Source organism: Strongylocentrotus purpuratus, unplaced genomic scaffold (assembly GCF_000002235.5).
Source record: "Strongylocentrotus purpuratus isolate Spur 01 unplaced genomic scaffold, Spur_5.0 spur5_scaffold_19, whole genome shotgun sequence".
NCBI lineage: Eukaryota > Metazoa > Echinodermata > Echinoidea > Camarodonta > Strongylocentrotidae > Strongylocentrotus > Strongylocentrotus purpuratus.
This window is the reverse complement of record NW_022145604.1, coordinates 23,678,688-23,694,794: the sequence shown is the minus strand read 5'-3', so window position 1 is coordinate 23,694,794 and position 16,107 is coordinate 23,678,688. Positions and strand designations below refer to the sequence as shown.

At 39.2% G+C, this 16,107-nt stretch overlaps 1 protein-coding gene across 1 annotated transcript in view; it reads right to left on the bottom strand.

Annotated features, from left to right (window-relative positions):
• Positions 1-16,107, bottom strand: part of LOC115925850 (NXPE family member 1-like) — a 90,045-nt gene that overhangs the window by 62,311 nt on the left and 11,627 nt on the right. Inside the window, exons 2-4 of the mRNA XM_030989859.1 lie at positions 12,016-12,096; positions 10,797-11,027; positions 10,303-10,503 (exon numbers count right to left, since the gene is read on the bottom strand). Of these exons, the coding sequence (XP_030845719.1) occupies positions 10,303-10,503; positions 10,797-11,027; positions 12,016-12,096 (513 nt within the window). The remainder of the gene's footprint in view (positions 1-10,302; positions 10,504-10,796; positions 11,028-12,015; positions 12,097-16,107) is intronic.

Here is a 16,107-nt window from a genome sequence, read left to right as displayed (position 1 = left end):
TAGTTAACGAAGAACAAGTTTTAAATGTTATTAAGAATTTAAAAGATAAGAAGGCCTGTAGTCCAGATAATGTACTAGCTGAATTTTGGGAAATTATAATGACTTATGTTCTCAAGCCTTTAACATATATCATGAATTTGTCTTTTGAGCAAGGTGTTGTCCTTCTACAATGGAAAATGTCTCGTGTTACTCCAGTTTTTAAATCGGGAAAAAAGTCTGATATGAACAATTATAGACCAATATCAATTCTTCCGGCGATAGCTAAAATTGTTGAAAAATTTGTATTTGATCAACTTTACGGTTATATGGATCAGAACGGAATTATAAGTTGCAATCAGTCAGGTTTTCGCCCGAAACACTCTACAATGACATCTCTATTGAACGTCACGGAAGACTGGCTTGATAGTTTAGATAAAGGTAATCTTGCAGGCGTGGTGACCCTTGGGGGGGGGGGGCAAACATTCCAGGGGCAGTGATGTAATGAGAAAAAAAGTTCGGAAGGGGGGGGGGGCAGACGAAAACTCTGCATCACCACCAGTCTTACATGTTACATGCAGGTCCCGCGGAACGTTTTTCAAAGTGGAGTATTATCGATCAGGTAGAGCGTAAATTTGCGTGGGGTCCAGGGCATGAGCCTCGGCAGGGGGTCAAGGGGCTGAGCCCCCGGAAGCTCAGGGGTTTTAGGTATTTAATTACGATTAGATGAGCATCCAGGGGCCCTCTGTAAGGCAATCGACGTGTTCCAAGAGGGGTAGAGCCCCCATAAGCTCAGAGGTTTTAATATTTAACTACGGTCAGATGAGCATTCAGGAGCCGTCTTAGCAGCGCCCAAAATACACAGGGGCGATGGGCGATTCGCCCCCGTGAGCTCCATAATCGCCCCCGTCAGGTTGCCCACGGGAGCGATTGCAAAATAAAAAATCGCCCCCGTGGAATTATAAAAAAAATAATCTTTTCTTATATAACTTTAACACAATATTGAGTATCAATTTTCAAACCTTAAACCAATGAAATGGAACTTAGATGGCGCTTTCCCTCCCATCTCTATGAGTGTTACCGATACAAACAACGGAAGCTCGCAGTGCACAGCTAATGCGGCCGTCATACTGCGCTGGTAGCGCATATTTTTTTTTACACAACTGTTTAGCCATTTTCGCGAAAAAGTTCCAAGAAGTGCTCTGGTGAAAGAGTCTAAGTCGTCAGCGCACTATATGTGCAAGGGTCCAAGCACGTACACCCAGGGAAGGGAAACTGATAGAAAGGGAAAAACATTAAGGATAGTGGAGATGATATGAAGAAGGAAAAACAAGGAAATAAGGAAAGAGAAGAGGATGAGTCAAAGAAAGAACGTAGAAATACATAATTGAAGAGCTAAGAGGATCATAGACTAAGGAAAAACAGGGACTAATACATAAAGAAGGAGAAAGGAAATCTATCAGATTTAAACATAGATGACGAAAGAGAAAAGGATAGATTGGAGGAGAACAAAGAAATACATGACAAAAGAGAAGAGGGTAGATTGAAGGAGAACACAGAAATACATAAAGAAAGAGAAGAGAGGATAGATTTAACCCGAAACAAATTAACGAGTAGTGTTACACAGTGTACATAGAAGAAGAGTATACACTGTGTAACACGTGTGTGTGTATTTGGTTTTTACAGACGTGTATCAATCAGATATGAATATTTACGTCTGGGGACCGACCTTTAAACCTCACCATCCGAAAGACGTGACTCAGTTTCGAACCTGCGTCCTCGGCTGAATCAGTTTGTAACTTCCACTGTTAGCTGGATTACAGGCGCACAACGCCTTTAGGGTAATGCTAGACTCTGTCTCTAGTCGTTTGCACAGTATATTTGACTGAAGTGGCTAAACAGTTGTGTAAAAAAAATATGTACGTACCGGTGTGCACGCTGACGCCCAATATCTGCTGGAGCTGGAGACGATCGCGCAAGGACTGAAACATGGAGAAGTTTTTCGTTGTGAAAAGTGTGAATCCTCTGAAATCTGGTTGTTCTAAAAGACCAGCAAATAATGTAACTCGACCAATAAATCAATATTGAGAAGAAGATCAGAAGGCTGCCAAGTGAAAATGTGATGTGCATAGAAAAGTGCTATCATGTGTCCAGACCTACACAGTAGTAGTAGATTTCAGTAGATACCAGGAAAACATCACTAACAGGGATCAAAATAGCACCAAAAAAAAAATCGCCTCACCGCTTCGCGGCACGTGGACGATGCTCTACAGCGTATTTGGTTTACCCCCCCCCCCCCCACCCTTAGCAAAAAGCTAGATCCGCCCCCGTGTTTTGGAAGGATATGGTAAAGACTAAAAGTAAAGAAAGAATATAAATAAGGTTGCTACGAATAATGAGGACGACATTATGTGCAGAACGGGAAGAAATGGAGAGAATGTCATCACGGGCAGGCGCGGATCCAGGATTTCTTAGGGGGGGGGGGCAAATTTGAAATTATGCGAGCCAAATATTGGTACGTAATGGTGACCGGCATTGACGTAATTGGGGGAGGGGATGCAGGGAGGGGCAATTTTCCCACTCCTCCGCAAAGCGCCGAAGCTTTGACGTTTCATTAAATCATTAGAGAAAGAAGGCGATTCGTTGCCCGTTCTCGACTCATAAACTTCGTCTGAATTCAGTTTCCCCCTTCGAGCGCGATATGCAGAAGCTTTGACGTTCTATTGAATTATTAGAAAATTAAGACGTTTCGTTGTACCGTTCTCGAAAATAATACTCGTCTGAATTCATTTTAACCCCCCCCCCCCCTCCCCGTCCGCGCGAAGCGCGGAAGCTTTGACGTTTCATTAAATCATTAGAGATAGAAGACGATTCGTTGTACCGTTCTCGACTCTTAATCCTTGTCTGAAGCCAGCCCCACTCCCCCTCTTGCACGAAGCGCGGAAGCTTTGACGTTTCATTAAAGTATTAGAGAAAGAAGACGATTCGTTGTACCATTCTCGATTCTTAATTCTTGTCTGAATTCGGTTCCACCCCCCCCCCCCCCCGCTCCCGCGCGAAGCGCGAAAGCTTTGGGGTTTCATTAAAATTATTAAAGAAAGAAGACGATTCGCTGTACCGTTCTCGACTCGGCTCAAGGGTTTTAGGCACTGAATTACGGTCAGCTGAGTATCAAGGGGCCCGACTTAGGGCCCTCGGTTGGGTCCAGGGCCAGAGCCCCGGAAGCTCAGGGATTTTAGGCGTTTAATTACGGTTAATACCTTATTTTGTTGTGACACTGGCAGTTAACTATTTTTTCTTACTTGCTCTCTTTCTTTCCATTTCTCTTTATATACTATTTCAAAAAAAAGTGGAGGGGGGGGGGGGGGGGGACCTCAAGGCTCCCGATCCCCCCCCCCCCCCCCCGTCCCGCGGGCCCTGACGTGTAGGCCCCTAGGCATCTCAAGAAGCATATTTCTTGCCTGGCTGTAAATTTAGGAATGTGTCATTTTACAACAAACGCATAAAAAAAGTATAATTTACTAAAAAATCTCGGAAAATAATGTCATATCAGCATTATGTGTAAACCACCGTTATGGAATTAGAAATAAACCACGTTTAAATTTTATGTCCCCCGAGCCCCCTCCCTAATTAGTACGCCAGTGCCCCCCCCCCCCCCTGATTTACACTTTGTTGGCAACTGATCTCCCCTACGTTTTTTCTTTCTCTTTTTTTTTTCTTTCCCTTTCTCTCCTCTTTCCCTTTTCTTTCCCTTCCTTCTCTCTCTCTTTTAGGTTTTCTATCTCCCCTTCTTTTTACCCTTTTTTTTCTTCTTCCTCTCTTTTGGTCCCTTTTAGCTCTCCTTTTTTCATTTTCCTTCCTTCTCTCTTTTTTTTTTTAGCGTGGGCGGGGGGAGGCAAAGGGCTTTTGCCCCACCCCCATCCCGATACGCAACTTGTTGGCGGGAAAATTGCAACTAATATCCCCCTTCTTTTATTTACTTCTTTCTCAATTTTCCTTCCCTTTATTTCCTCTTTAGTGACTGGTCCCTCAGAAACTAGTGCGAAGCCAGTCACAGAGAATTCATGATTTCAACTGATGCCTGTCAGTGCATTGTAAATTTGATTTTTCTTCAAATTTCATTTAAAAAATCTTTTCATTTTGAGAAATATGGTGCATTGGCGTATGTGCTATGGTTGGAGCGTTGGATGCGTTGAACAGCGTTGGTGTATTATGAGGATTTATCATATTCATATTTTGAATATTTTCAGCGAATTGAATAATATTGAAAAGGATGCAATTCATAGTTGTACTCGATAATTCTCACTTAACATATTCTCTCTCTCTCTCTTCCTGTCTTGCATAAAGAAAATATGAAAATAATATTTTGCCTTGATTAAGAAAAATTGAAATTTTATCAGTATTAAACAGGGAGCCGAAGGAAAGGGGAGGAAATTAATCAAAACAAACATTAAAGAATCCAATACAGTGTTCTTTCGTGATTCATAAGAATGAAAGTACATTAAAAGGTGAAATAATAAATTGAAGAGCGATGATAAATCAATTCTTTGACGTTGATTGATTGAATAAAAAATAATGAAACAATATGGTCTGAAGGTCATATATCTTCGAATATTAGAAAGTTTCATCCACCATCGTGTTGTTGAACACTATTTGCAATTTAATTTTAATGCGGTGACTTGTCGGTTACGAGCAGAAGGTCATTTCAGGCTTCTATATTCTATAATACTATCAACAGATATCTGGATAGAGACACCTCGTCACATCAAGCTACGAGAAAGTATATCATCATCTCACAGAATTCTACTCGAACACCGCATCGAAATTCTTTTCACCCTTTTTTTTCTTCTTCCTCCTTTTTGGTCCCTTTTAGCTCTCCTTTTTTCCTTTTCCTTCCTTCTCTCTCTTTTTTTTTTAGCGGGGGCGGGGGGAGGCAACAGCCTGGGAGGCAAGGCCCTTTCGCACCCCCCCCCCCCCGATCTCCTTCTTCCCCCTTTTCTTTTCTTCTTCCTCTTCTTTCTTTCCCTTTCTCTGCTCTTTCCCTTTCCCTTCTTTTCCTTCTCTCTCTCTCTCTCTCTCTCTCTCTCTTTTTTGCGGAAGGGGGGGGGGGGCAAAGCCCGCTCACCCCCGCTGGATCTGCGCCTGCATCTACATTATATCTACTAACGTTAGACGCTAATAATGGATCTAGAAGATTGATTGACCTGGTCTCAGTGACGGGTAAACTTTTTTTTCTCAATTACTAGGTCTATAACCATGAAAACCGTTTAATTTTACTTTAGATTTTCAAACAGTAACAGTTACGACCTAAATTAGGCCTAAGGCCAAGGGCTGTACTCTACATTTTAATTACAAATTTAACGTTAACGTTAGACTTAACTTAAACTGTTGTTTCTCTGTGATACAAGTGGGATGGGAACACTTTTTTTTCAACAGCAAAAAAAAAATCTTTCCCCCTTTTTTTTTCCTTCTTTTTTTCCCTTCTTCCCCCCCCCCCTGGATCCGCCACTGATCACGGGGGAAAAAAGTATACAGCTATGTAACAAGTAAATTCCTAAGAGGGAAAATGCCGACTTAAATAAATGATAATGATAAAATACCAAGGAATTTAGGAGTTTCATGGGTACCAATTCAATGGAAATTTGTATTAAAATAAGAGCCCCCGTCAGCACTAAAAGAGCCCCCGTGAGAAGGCTCACGGGTCTCTTTTTTTTGGGGGGGGGGGGAAGAGCCCCCGTGGACAAAAAATTAATTTGAGTCCTGCGTCTTAGGGCCCTTGATGTGGTCCAGGGGGCAGAGCCCCCGGAAGCTCAGGGGTTTTAAGCATTTAATTTTTAAGCATTTTAAGCATTTAATTACGGTTAAATGAGCATTTTTTTATACCTTATTTTTGACATTAGCAGGTCACTTATTTTTTTCTCCGTCTTTCTTTTATTTCTTCTCTTTAACATACTTTTTCAAAAAGGAGGGGGGGGGGGGCTCGAGCCCAGGCACTTTGCAGAGAATGACACAAAGGTTTCTATAAATTAGCGTATTTCGCCTGACTGTAATTTCGGAATTTCTTATTTTCCAACAAACGCATAAAAGGTAAGACTTACAAAAAAAATGGAAAAAAAATGCCGGAAAATTATGTCACAACGTCAAAATTTGTAAATCACTTGTTTCGACTAAGAAATACATAACCCCCCCCCCCCCTTCCCTCCACCAGTACGCCCGCGTTCAGAGGCTCATGTCTACTCACCCCTATAACAAAAAACTTTCCCATTCTCGCACAATATGTCCACGATATGCGTGTATTGCTATTATATTATAGAGACCTCCATTGATAAATACCGTATAGGTGACATGCGCAATGTTTATGAAATCTAATTCCTGTGAACTTTCCTTTTCTTTGAATGGAATTGTATGATTGATTTAATTCAGGTTTTTATTATTGTTACGTTCTTTTGGATTAAAAATACAAACCATGTGTACTCCATTACTGTTTTTTTTTTGTGGAGGGGGGGGGGCGTTTTTTTTTTTTGGGGGGGGGGGGGAAATGCGTTCCCCCCCCCCCCCCCAACTTCCGGCGCCTATGCAGTAGACCACTCAATTCTTTTAAATAAGCTTAGGCTTATTGGCTTGAATGTAATGTCATTACAGAGGTTTAGTAGCTACTTAGCCAATCGCATGCAATACATTTGTGTAAATGGGGTTCATTCCAATTCACAAAAGATGCAATGTGGAATACCGCAGAGGTCAAATATTGGCCCATTGTTATTTATCCTGTTTATTAATGATATGCCTTTATGTCTGAAAACATGTAAAATATCTTCATATGCTGATGATATGTGTCTATATTACGCTAGTGCAAATCATCAAACTCTTACCGAATCATTAAATGCAGACTTATTACTTATTGATATTTGGTTAAAAAGGAACATACTTGCTTTAAATGTGCCAAAATGTGAATTACTTTTTATTGAAACGAAGAAACGGTTAAAAAATATTGTAGTACCAGATGTTTACATACAAAATGTTCCTCTCAAACGTGTAACCCACCGTAAGTATCTTGGAATAGTTATTGATGAACATTTGGATTGGGGTAAACATATTTAATATTTAAGAAAGAAGGTATTAACAGATATAAATTTGTTGAAAAGACTTAGACCATATGTTACACAGCAAACTGCACTTATATTTTATAAATCAGTAATTCAATGTATATAAGTTTGATTACTGTTATGCAATTTGGGGGAATGCCGGAAAAGGACGTTTAGACAGTTTGCAAAAGCTACAGAATAGGACACTCCGGGTGGTACTTCAAGTTGAATGGAGGTTCCCAAGCCGAGATTTATTTCTTTGTCTGAAAACAGAAAATCTATTAAAACGGAGAGATGAACATGTTCTATGTATTTTGTATACAATAGTGCATGAAATGATATATGGTGGGTTTAGAAAGTACTTTATTATTAAAGAATATCATTATGGCTTGAGAAATGCTTATAAAACCTTAGAACTGCCAAAACCCCATATGAATTTAAAAAAGGAGTTTATGTTATAGAGGCATTACATCTTCGAATCAGCTACCTATGAACGTACAAAATATGTCTTTCTCTGTATTTAAATCAAGGGTAATATGAATATTAATTTTATATTTTGTTCGCTTAAATATCTATTTATATAACTATAACATCTAAAATAAACGCTGTCTGGAAAGAATAACAGCCGACGGGGGGGGGGGGCTTGGTAGTAGTATCTTGGTTTGTAAATTTTCATTTTTCTTTGTATACTTATGTTTTTTGCTTTTGTTTTTGTTTTTTTTAATATTCCATATGCTATGATATGTGTTATCTTATAATTGTACATGTAATTTTTATATTGCGCACGGACCAACAGAAGAACAGCCCTTGGCTGAAGTTGGTGCCGTGCAAAAATAAAATAAACTGAACTGAAACTGAACTGAGTGAGAGAGAGAAGGGGTAGGAAAAGAGGGGAGAGAGGGGAAGGACAGAGACTTGCCGTAACCATGAAACGATCATAATCACAAACCCTGCAATTAGTGTAGAATCAAATGTGTGACGTTACTTGGGCCCCCTTCCACCCCCTATATTTTCCTTTATAAGTTATATAATTATTGCAAATATGTTTTTATACAACTCCTCACTCCTGTATGTAATATATATTCCGTCATAATTGACTAGTTTCAAGTTTATGAAATGTGTTGTACAGAACAAATTGAAGAGGAGCTCTTATGATAAGTCACAGTGTTGCCAATTTGTCTTTAACTAATGACAACTTCAAATCTTCATGACCTTCCTATTTCTAATCGGATTTTGCTCGAACTTTCACTAATATGTTTCATTCATTTTTATGGAACTTAACAAAAGGGTGGACTTCCCTTTTAAAAGGTGGAGTTTTATCACAGAGTGAAGGTAAACTCTAAAAACAATTGAATAAACAGCAGGTGCTGTGGTCTAGTGGTACATTAACTCGCACCCATAGGCGCCGGAAGAAGGGGGAAGGGAAGGCGCCCCCCCCCCCCCAACCAACAAAATGAGAGGGAAACGCATTCTCCCCCCCCCCCCCTCCACAAAAAAAGCAGTAAAAGAGTACAGATTGTTTGTGTTTTTTAACCAAAAAAGAACATAACAAATAATAAAAACTGAATTGAACCACATATCAATTGATTGACTTCAGAAAAAGGAAAGTTAACAGGAATTAAATTTCCTATATATTCTGCATGCCCCTAAATTTATCAATGGAGGTTTTTATAATAGCGATACGCGTATATCGTGGAAATATTGTGAGAGGATGGGAAAGCGTGTTTGTTTTTATTATAGGGGTGAGAAGAAATTAGCCCCTGAACACTGGCGTACTAATAGGGGGTTCTAATTCGATACCAGTGATTTACAAATGTTCCTGAAATGACATGATTTTCCGGTATTTTTTTCATTTTTTTGGGGTAAATCATACCTTTTCACCCATCGAGGGCCCTAAGGCGGGCCCCTCGATGCTCATCTGACTGTAACTACATACCTAAAACCCCTGAGCTTCCGGGGGCTCTTCCCCCTGGATCCAACCAAGTGCCCTTAGGCGGGCCCCTGGATGCTCATCAGACCGTAATTAAATAAATAAAACCTCTGAGGTTTCGGGGGCAAAGCCCTTGGACATCACGCCAATTTACGCTCCACTCGCTTCGCTCGCTACGCTCTACCTGTTCGTTACTACTCCACTTTTAAAAATGTCCCGTGGGGCCTGCATGTAAGAGTTGTGGTGATGCAGATTTTTCTTCTGCCCCCCCCCCCCAAAAAAAAAGGAAGGTGAGCCAGCGTGGCCGGTGAAAAAAAAAAATATGTTAGGGTAGCAGCGAAAATTATGCTTAATCGCTAAATTTTATGCCCAACCCCCAGACATCGAATTTGTAAGGAAATATTTGGCGCCGACTCAGCAAGCCGCTGAATAAGCGGGAGTGGGGGGTAGTAAGAAGCAATTTTTTAGGAAATATTTCGCGCCGACTGCGCCAGCCGCTGAATAAACGAGGGGGGGGGGGTAGTAAGAAGCATTTAAGGGAGAAATATGTTGGAAAATGTATGCCAATTGTGCTAAAAATGCTCAAATTATGCCAGAATTTTGCTAAAAACCGCCAAATTATGCCAGGCATAATGCCAGATACTAAAAGGGACAAAATTATGCCTGAAAGCATAATTATGCCAGGTCTGGCAACTTGAGGTGAGCCCCCTGGAATGTTCCCCCCCCCCCTAATCCGAAACTGCTTCCGGCGCGCCTGCTCGCACCTCATTCCTAGGATGAAGGGTTGACATCCCAGCCCGGCATTTGACAAGACATTAATCCGCATTTGCAACTCTCCACCAAGATGTAAATGGGAACCTAGCATTCGCTGGAGTAATAATTGCTGGGCCCTCAGAAAGACCAGTATTGATGCTGATGAAGCTTCCTTTGGTTAAAATTGAATATTATGCTCCTTCTTCTTCTTTTTCTCCTTCTTCGTTTTATTCATCTTCTTCTACTTCTCACCATCATCATCATTATCATCACCACCATCATCATCATCATCATAATCACCATCATCATCATCACCATTTTCACCATCATCATCATCACCATCATCATCATCATCATCATCATTTTCATCTTCAACAGTGGTGGTGGTGGAAGTAGTAGTAGTAGTAGTAGTAGTAGTAGGAGTAGTAGGAGTAGTATTAGTAGTATTATTATTAGTAGTGGTGGTGCTGGTAGTAGTAGTAGTAGTAGTAGTAGTAATAGTAGTAGTAGTAGAAATACATTTAGTACAAACAAAAGAAGGGTAAATTATTTCCTACTTACATTGGGTTCGGGAGTAATTATGTTGCACACGGTGTCTTCTACAACAGATTTATTTCCAATCGTCCCGGTGAATCGTCCATTGTAGCCATATCTCGTTGGGCAAGTATCCCGTGCTCGTCTCAATACATTCACGGCCTCGGCTGGATGGACGAGAATTGCACGAACAAAGGTTTTCCCGACCCATCGTAATGTGAACGATGCCTAAATGTGGTGTCAGATGAGAGATATAAGATGGCATATATCGCAATACATTTGTACAGAATAAATACGATCGCATAAACTTTCGAAAAATTATTCCAAGGCAATTCCAATGACCTTACACGTCATCAATTAAAATGTGCTAATGTTAGTCCCTATTGGCGCTGAACATAATCTGTTCTTGATTTGTCTCGGATATAGACTAATTGAAAGTGATTTGATTTCGATATGAGGAGATAGCGCGACAAGATTATTATAAGAAGAAGGGGGGGGAGCCATCATTTTTTTTTACGAACCTTGTACTTGCCATCTCCAAGATAAGCAACTTCTCCATCGGCAGATGCACCGGCTTTAAGGTCATTATTGTAGATCCTGACCCGGATATAATCTCCTCCGTTTACTTTTAATTGATTCTTACTGTCTCTGGCCTCGATGATGACATCCAGACGATCACATATTTGGTATTTCCTTGAGGCATCGATGATGTAAAACGTAGAACTCTTATCGCTCGTAACACCAGCGGTTTCCTTAAAGAAATAAATGAAAATAAAAGCATTTATTATGATAAACAATAATTGTAATATCAATAATGATAATGATAAGAATAATAATGATAATAACTATATCAAAAAATGATAATAATCATTATTACCTAGGGTTGGTCAATTCTGCTGGCCCTGCAATCATCATTACCCTAGCAATCGCCAGGTAGCTATTCAAACCTGAGTGCTATTTTTGGAAACGATCAAACAATTTTCCTAAAGAGTACTGCGTATAATGTTTTTGCAATTCAAATTAAATAATGACAGGGCCCATTTACAACACATTTGATGCATGAGACGGATAAAGGCGTAATCTTTAAATTTTGTCCATTTTGGGCCACTTTTCGAAGCCTTTCTTTCGCCCTTAGGGCTACCTATTTCCTATTTCCACTATCACAGAAGCTACAGACTTCTTACAAATTGCTCTGGATAGTCCGAGAGAAGCTCTTTCGTTTGACACGTAGTAACATGGGCGTCATTGCACGCAAAACGCTTTGACACGATTGCATTTCTGGTTCTTAGAATTATTATTACTATTCTTCAATCTTATCCTTATTTTTATAGTTATCTTTTGTAATACGTCATATGCCCAGGTTTTACTACTTTACTTCATCAAAGATGTCTACCCAAAACTCTTAATTCGCTGCTAAAATATTATCAAGAGAAAAAAGGAAACATTAGAATAAATATTTGTTAAATAAAGTAATATCTAAAGAAGATCAAAATAAAGAAAAAGGCGGAATATGAAATAGAAAAAAAAAACATAAAGTAGAATATAGAACATATTAAAGATAAAGTTGAGTTCTGGTCATGCGATTGCATTGTGAAAGAAACGGTTGGGAATCGATCAGAAAAAGTTGATCATGTAGCATAAGTATTGGTGTGCACTGCAAGGTTTTGGAATAATCAAAATGAGGAGACATTGTCAATACATGTGTTTATCAAAATGACATGAAAACATTGGTTTACTCACGGGTCTCGAAATATTGAGGTGTGGAGTTGTTTGTTGGACGGTAGAAGCGTAATGTCCTCTAGTACTAGTAGATCCAAAGACCTGTTGGAATATGATAACAGATATTAATTCTAACATTGAGACCTGGTCAAGCTTTATAAATGTGTCTCATTTATTAATTATAATTGTGATTAAGTTATGATAAAATATCAATAATTATTGGTTTCGTTTTTTCTAGGACGCACTGTTTATAATATATAGTTCGCTGATAACACCTACTTCGGCGGCTTGAATCAATAAGCCAGTTCGTAATTGCATAGTGCGCATGTGCCAAAATCTGGAACGAACTTTTCCAAATGTCACATGAACATATTAAGAGAGTTGAGAGAGCAAGCGCGTAACCAGGTGGGGGTTCTTGGGGTGTGCTATGTTAATAATTATTATTATAACTATTATTATTGTTGGTGGTTTTTGTGTTCTTGTAATTATCAAGATTATTATCGTTAATATTATTATTATAGTCATTATTATTTGTATTGTTTTCATTATGATGAAAATGAACGTGATGATTACGGTAATGATTAAAATTAGTAGTATTATTATAATTATTACTATATCATTAGTATCATCAGTATCATCAGCATAATCATCAATGACGGTAGTGTGGTATAGTACATGTGAAAGTAGGCCTAGTAGTAGTGGTATCATTCTGATCCGTATTATCCTGATTATCTCTTGCAATACGTCTAGAGAATATAATCATGACGATTGACAATTTGTCATGAATCATTGTCCTGAAGCTTACCATTATATGCATCTGGCTCGAATTTTGCTTGGGTATTTGGTACTGGATGATTAACATGGTAAAACGAACTTGTGTCTTATTCATTCTAGTCTTATTTATTTGCATTATGTTTTAGTCATTCTACAGAGTGAGTCCGAAAAAATGTCTCACTTTTTAAAATTTGTATTGTTTGAAGTATGAATAATGGTTTCATGATATGTCTTGAGTATTCCTCCCAGTACATTTAGGTACCATTTTCATTTGAATCTCTGCATGCATGATTGAACATCACATAATATTTATACAAGAGTGTCAGATCTCTTTTGCGCCAAGTTGCTGGGTGAGGAATAAAATATTGTTTTGAACAAAGACAGCCAGACAGACAAAAACAAACACACAGACGTGTGCGTGCGTGCGTGTATGTGTGTATGTGGCTGGCTTTGTTCAATCCACTGTTTTATTCCTCAGTATCTTGGCGCAAGTGAGATCTGGCAGTCTTGTATGATTGTCTGATGTTCAGTCATGCATGCAGAGATTCAAATGAGAATATACTGGGATGATAGCTCTATCAAGACATATCATGAAACACATGATTAAATATTCATACTTCAAACAATACAACTTTTAAAAAGTGGGACATTTTTTCTGACTCACTCTGTAGTTCAAATGTTTTCTGACTGTTTTCAAGACAATATCTTTTTTGTCGATCATCGTTGTATGTAGCTTGGTATATCATGGTAATTTGGAGGGAAAGGCAATCCAATCAACGATTTCTGAATTGTTGCGACAATCGTTCGCCTTTGCTGCGCTCTAATACTGCTATGTCTATGCAAACATGCAGTATCACTTTTCCAGGACTCATGATAAATTCGTGTAACAGTTGATTTCTCGTTGGTTGATTCTTTTGTTTGGATTATTTGGCGGGGAGAGAATGAGGTGAACGGTTTCACGCTTAAAGATAAAGACCAGTTCTGGTCATGCGATTGCATTGTGAAAGAAACGTTGTGGAATCGATCAGAAAAGGTTGATCATCTAGCATATAAGTATTGGTGTGTACTGCAAGGCTGGAATCATCAAAATGATAAGAAATTTGGCCCAGTATTGGTAAAGTTACAAGCACGAGGCCGCCATCCATCTCCAGCCTAACCGCTCACGATGGTGGTCTCCTGCGTTCCAAATTACCTCTCTAATTTATTGAAAATATTTCATATATTTCTTATGTTATTGTATGCTTCGTACATGTTTATCGAATGATATAATTGTACATGATTTTTCATTTAATTACTTTTGTAAACATTGTATTCATTGTATTTGTTATTGTTCGAAATTTTGTACTTTGACTTTGAATTTGTATATTTTTGAACGCAGAAATAAAATCAATCAAACAAACAAACAAACTGTACACAGAAAGATGTATATGGGACTACGCACAGGTGCGCGACACTTACGTTTTATCTATCACATCCCAATAGATAAACTAATTTACCAAATATATCAATTAGTAGGCGGTTTCCAGGCAAAAATGTTATCATCATGTATTAGTCAAAACATATTCTTTCACATGATTGGTAATAAGAGCTTTCATTTCATTTTTTTTTAAATTGGGGCGTTTCCAATGCTGGTCTTTACCTTTAACGACGTTCATATATTTTTATTCTTATTTGTTCATCGTCTCTACAAAGCTCTTTTAATAAAATAATTAAAACAGCTTTTAGTGTTAGGCTTCTGAAAAAGTTTCAATTGTTGAGATTTTTGGTTGCAACCTGTAAATTATGATGATGTGTTTGATCACGTTTTCAATTACAAAATCAAAACATGGTAATAGACAGACGCGGATCCAGGGGGGCCGAGCGGTTCTTGCCCCCCCCCCCCCCCCCCGCAAAAAAAAAGGAGAGAGAGAGAGAAGGAAAGAAGGGAAAGGGAAAGAGGAGAGAAAGGGAAAAAAGAAGAGGAATTTTCTGAGGGGGATCGTCCCCCATGGATAATTTGAAAAAGTGCACACCAACAAAATGTATAGCAAATACTGACTAAAGACTGCAACACGCTTTAAGGCTCTGGTGGGCCCAAGAGTACAGCGTTTAGACTAATAGAAATGCTAAAAATCTTCTCGCTCGGTCGCTACGCTCCTTCGCATAATATCCTAAAAATATACAAGTAAATATTGAAGAAAATATGTATTCTGATGGTATCACGTATGTACAAATTACACTGTATGTTAACAAGATTAAAAGTTATAGAAATAGATCAGTGTTCAAAAAATGAATATTCAGCTTGCTCTTTTAAGAAGTACCTTCCTGCTCAGTCAAAGTACAATTTACCTAGTAAATCTTTACAACCCTTCGGACTGCACACTAGATATCGGCAAAGTAAAAGTAAAGCGTGAAAAAGTATATTGCTTGTTTTTATGCTGTAGTTTTGCTAAAGAATGTAATTTTTAACACAACAAAACTTCAAAAACCTGTGAGGGGTTTACATATAAGACTTATCATACAGCTTTATGGGGGTAGTCCCTTCCGTCACCTCCGCCTCTTTCACTGGCGTACTGATGGGGGGGGGGCAGTAACCCCCCCCCCCCCCCAATACAATTCAAACATGGGTTATTTTTAATTTGATACCAGTGATTTACAAGTATTGCTAAAATGGCAGTATTTTTCCATGAACTCCCGGAGGCTCTACCCCCTGGAACCCACCAAGGGCCCTAAGGCGGGCCCTGTTTGCTCATCTGGCCGTAAATTAATGCCTAAAATCCTTGAGCTTTCGGGGCTCTGCCCTCTGGACTCAACCAAGGGCCCTAAGGCGGGCCCTGTTTGCTCATCTGGCCGTAATTAAATGCCTAAAATCCTTGAGCTTTCGGGGGCTCTGCCCTCTGGACTCAACCAAGGGGCCTAAGGCGGGTCCCTAGATGCGTAATTTGGTGCCTAAAAGCCCTTCCGTTATGTATTTCTTATATATTTCTTTGTATTTCTTTCTCCATATCCTCTGCACTCTCCTTATGTATTTTTTTGTTTTCCCTTTTCTATTACCTTCTCTTCCCTGGGTATACGTGCTTGCACATGAACTATATATGGCTAAACAGTTTTGTAAAAAAAAATATGCGCGACCGGTCAAGGAGTAAGAAGAAGGCAAAAAGAGAACAAAGACGGCATCCATGGAAGCCATGTGAGAGTGTCCACTTTTTTCGCTTTTACTTTCACCCTTGCATTCTTTCCTGAATCAGTGTTTTCTCACACCTTGTAGACTCGTGCAGGTTATGATCTTGTGTGTGTGTGTGTGTGTGTGCGTGCGTGTGTGCGTGCGTGTGTTTGTGTGTGTTCGTGTAACGAAAAAAC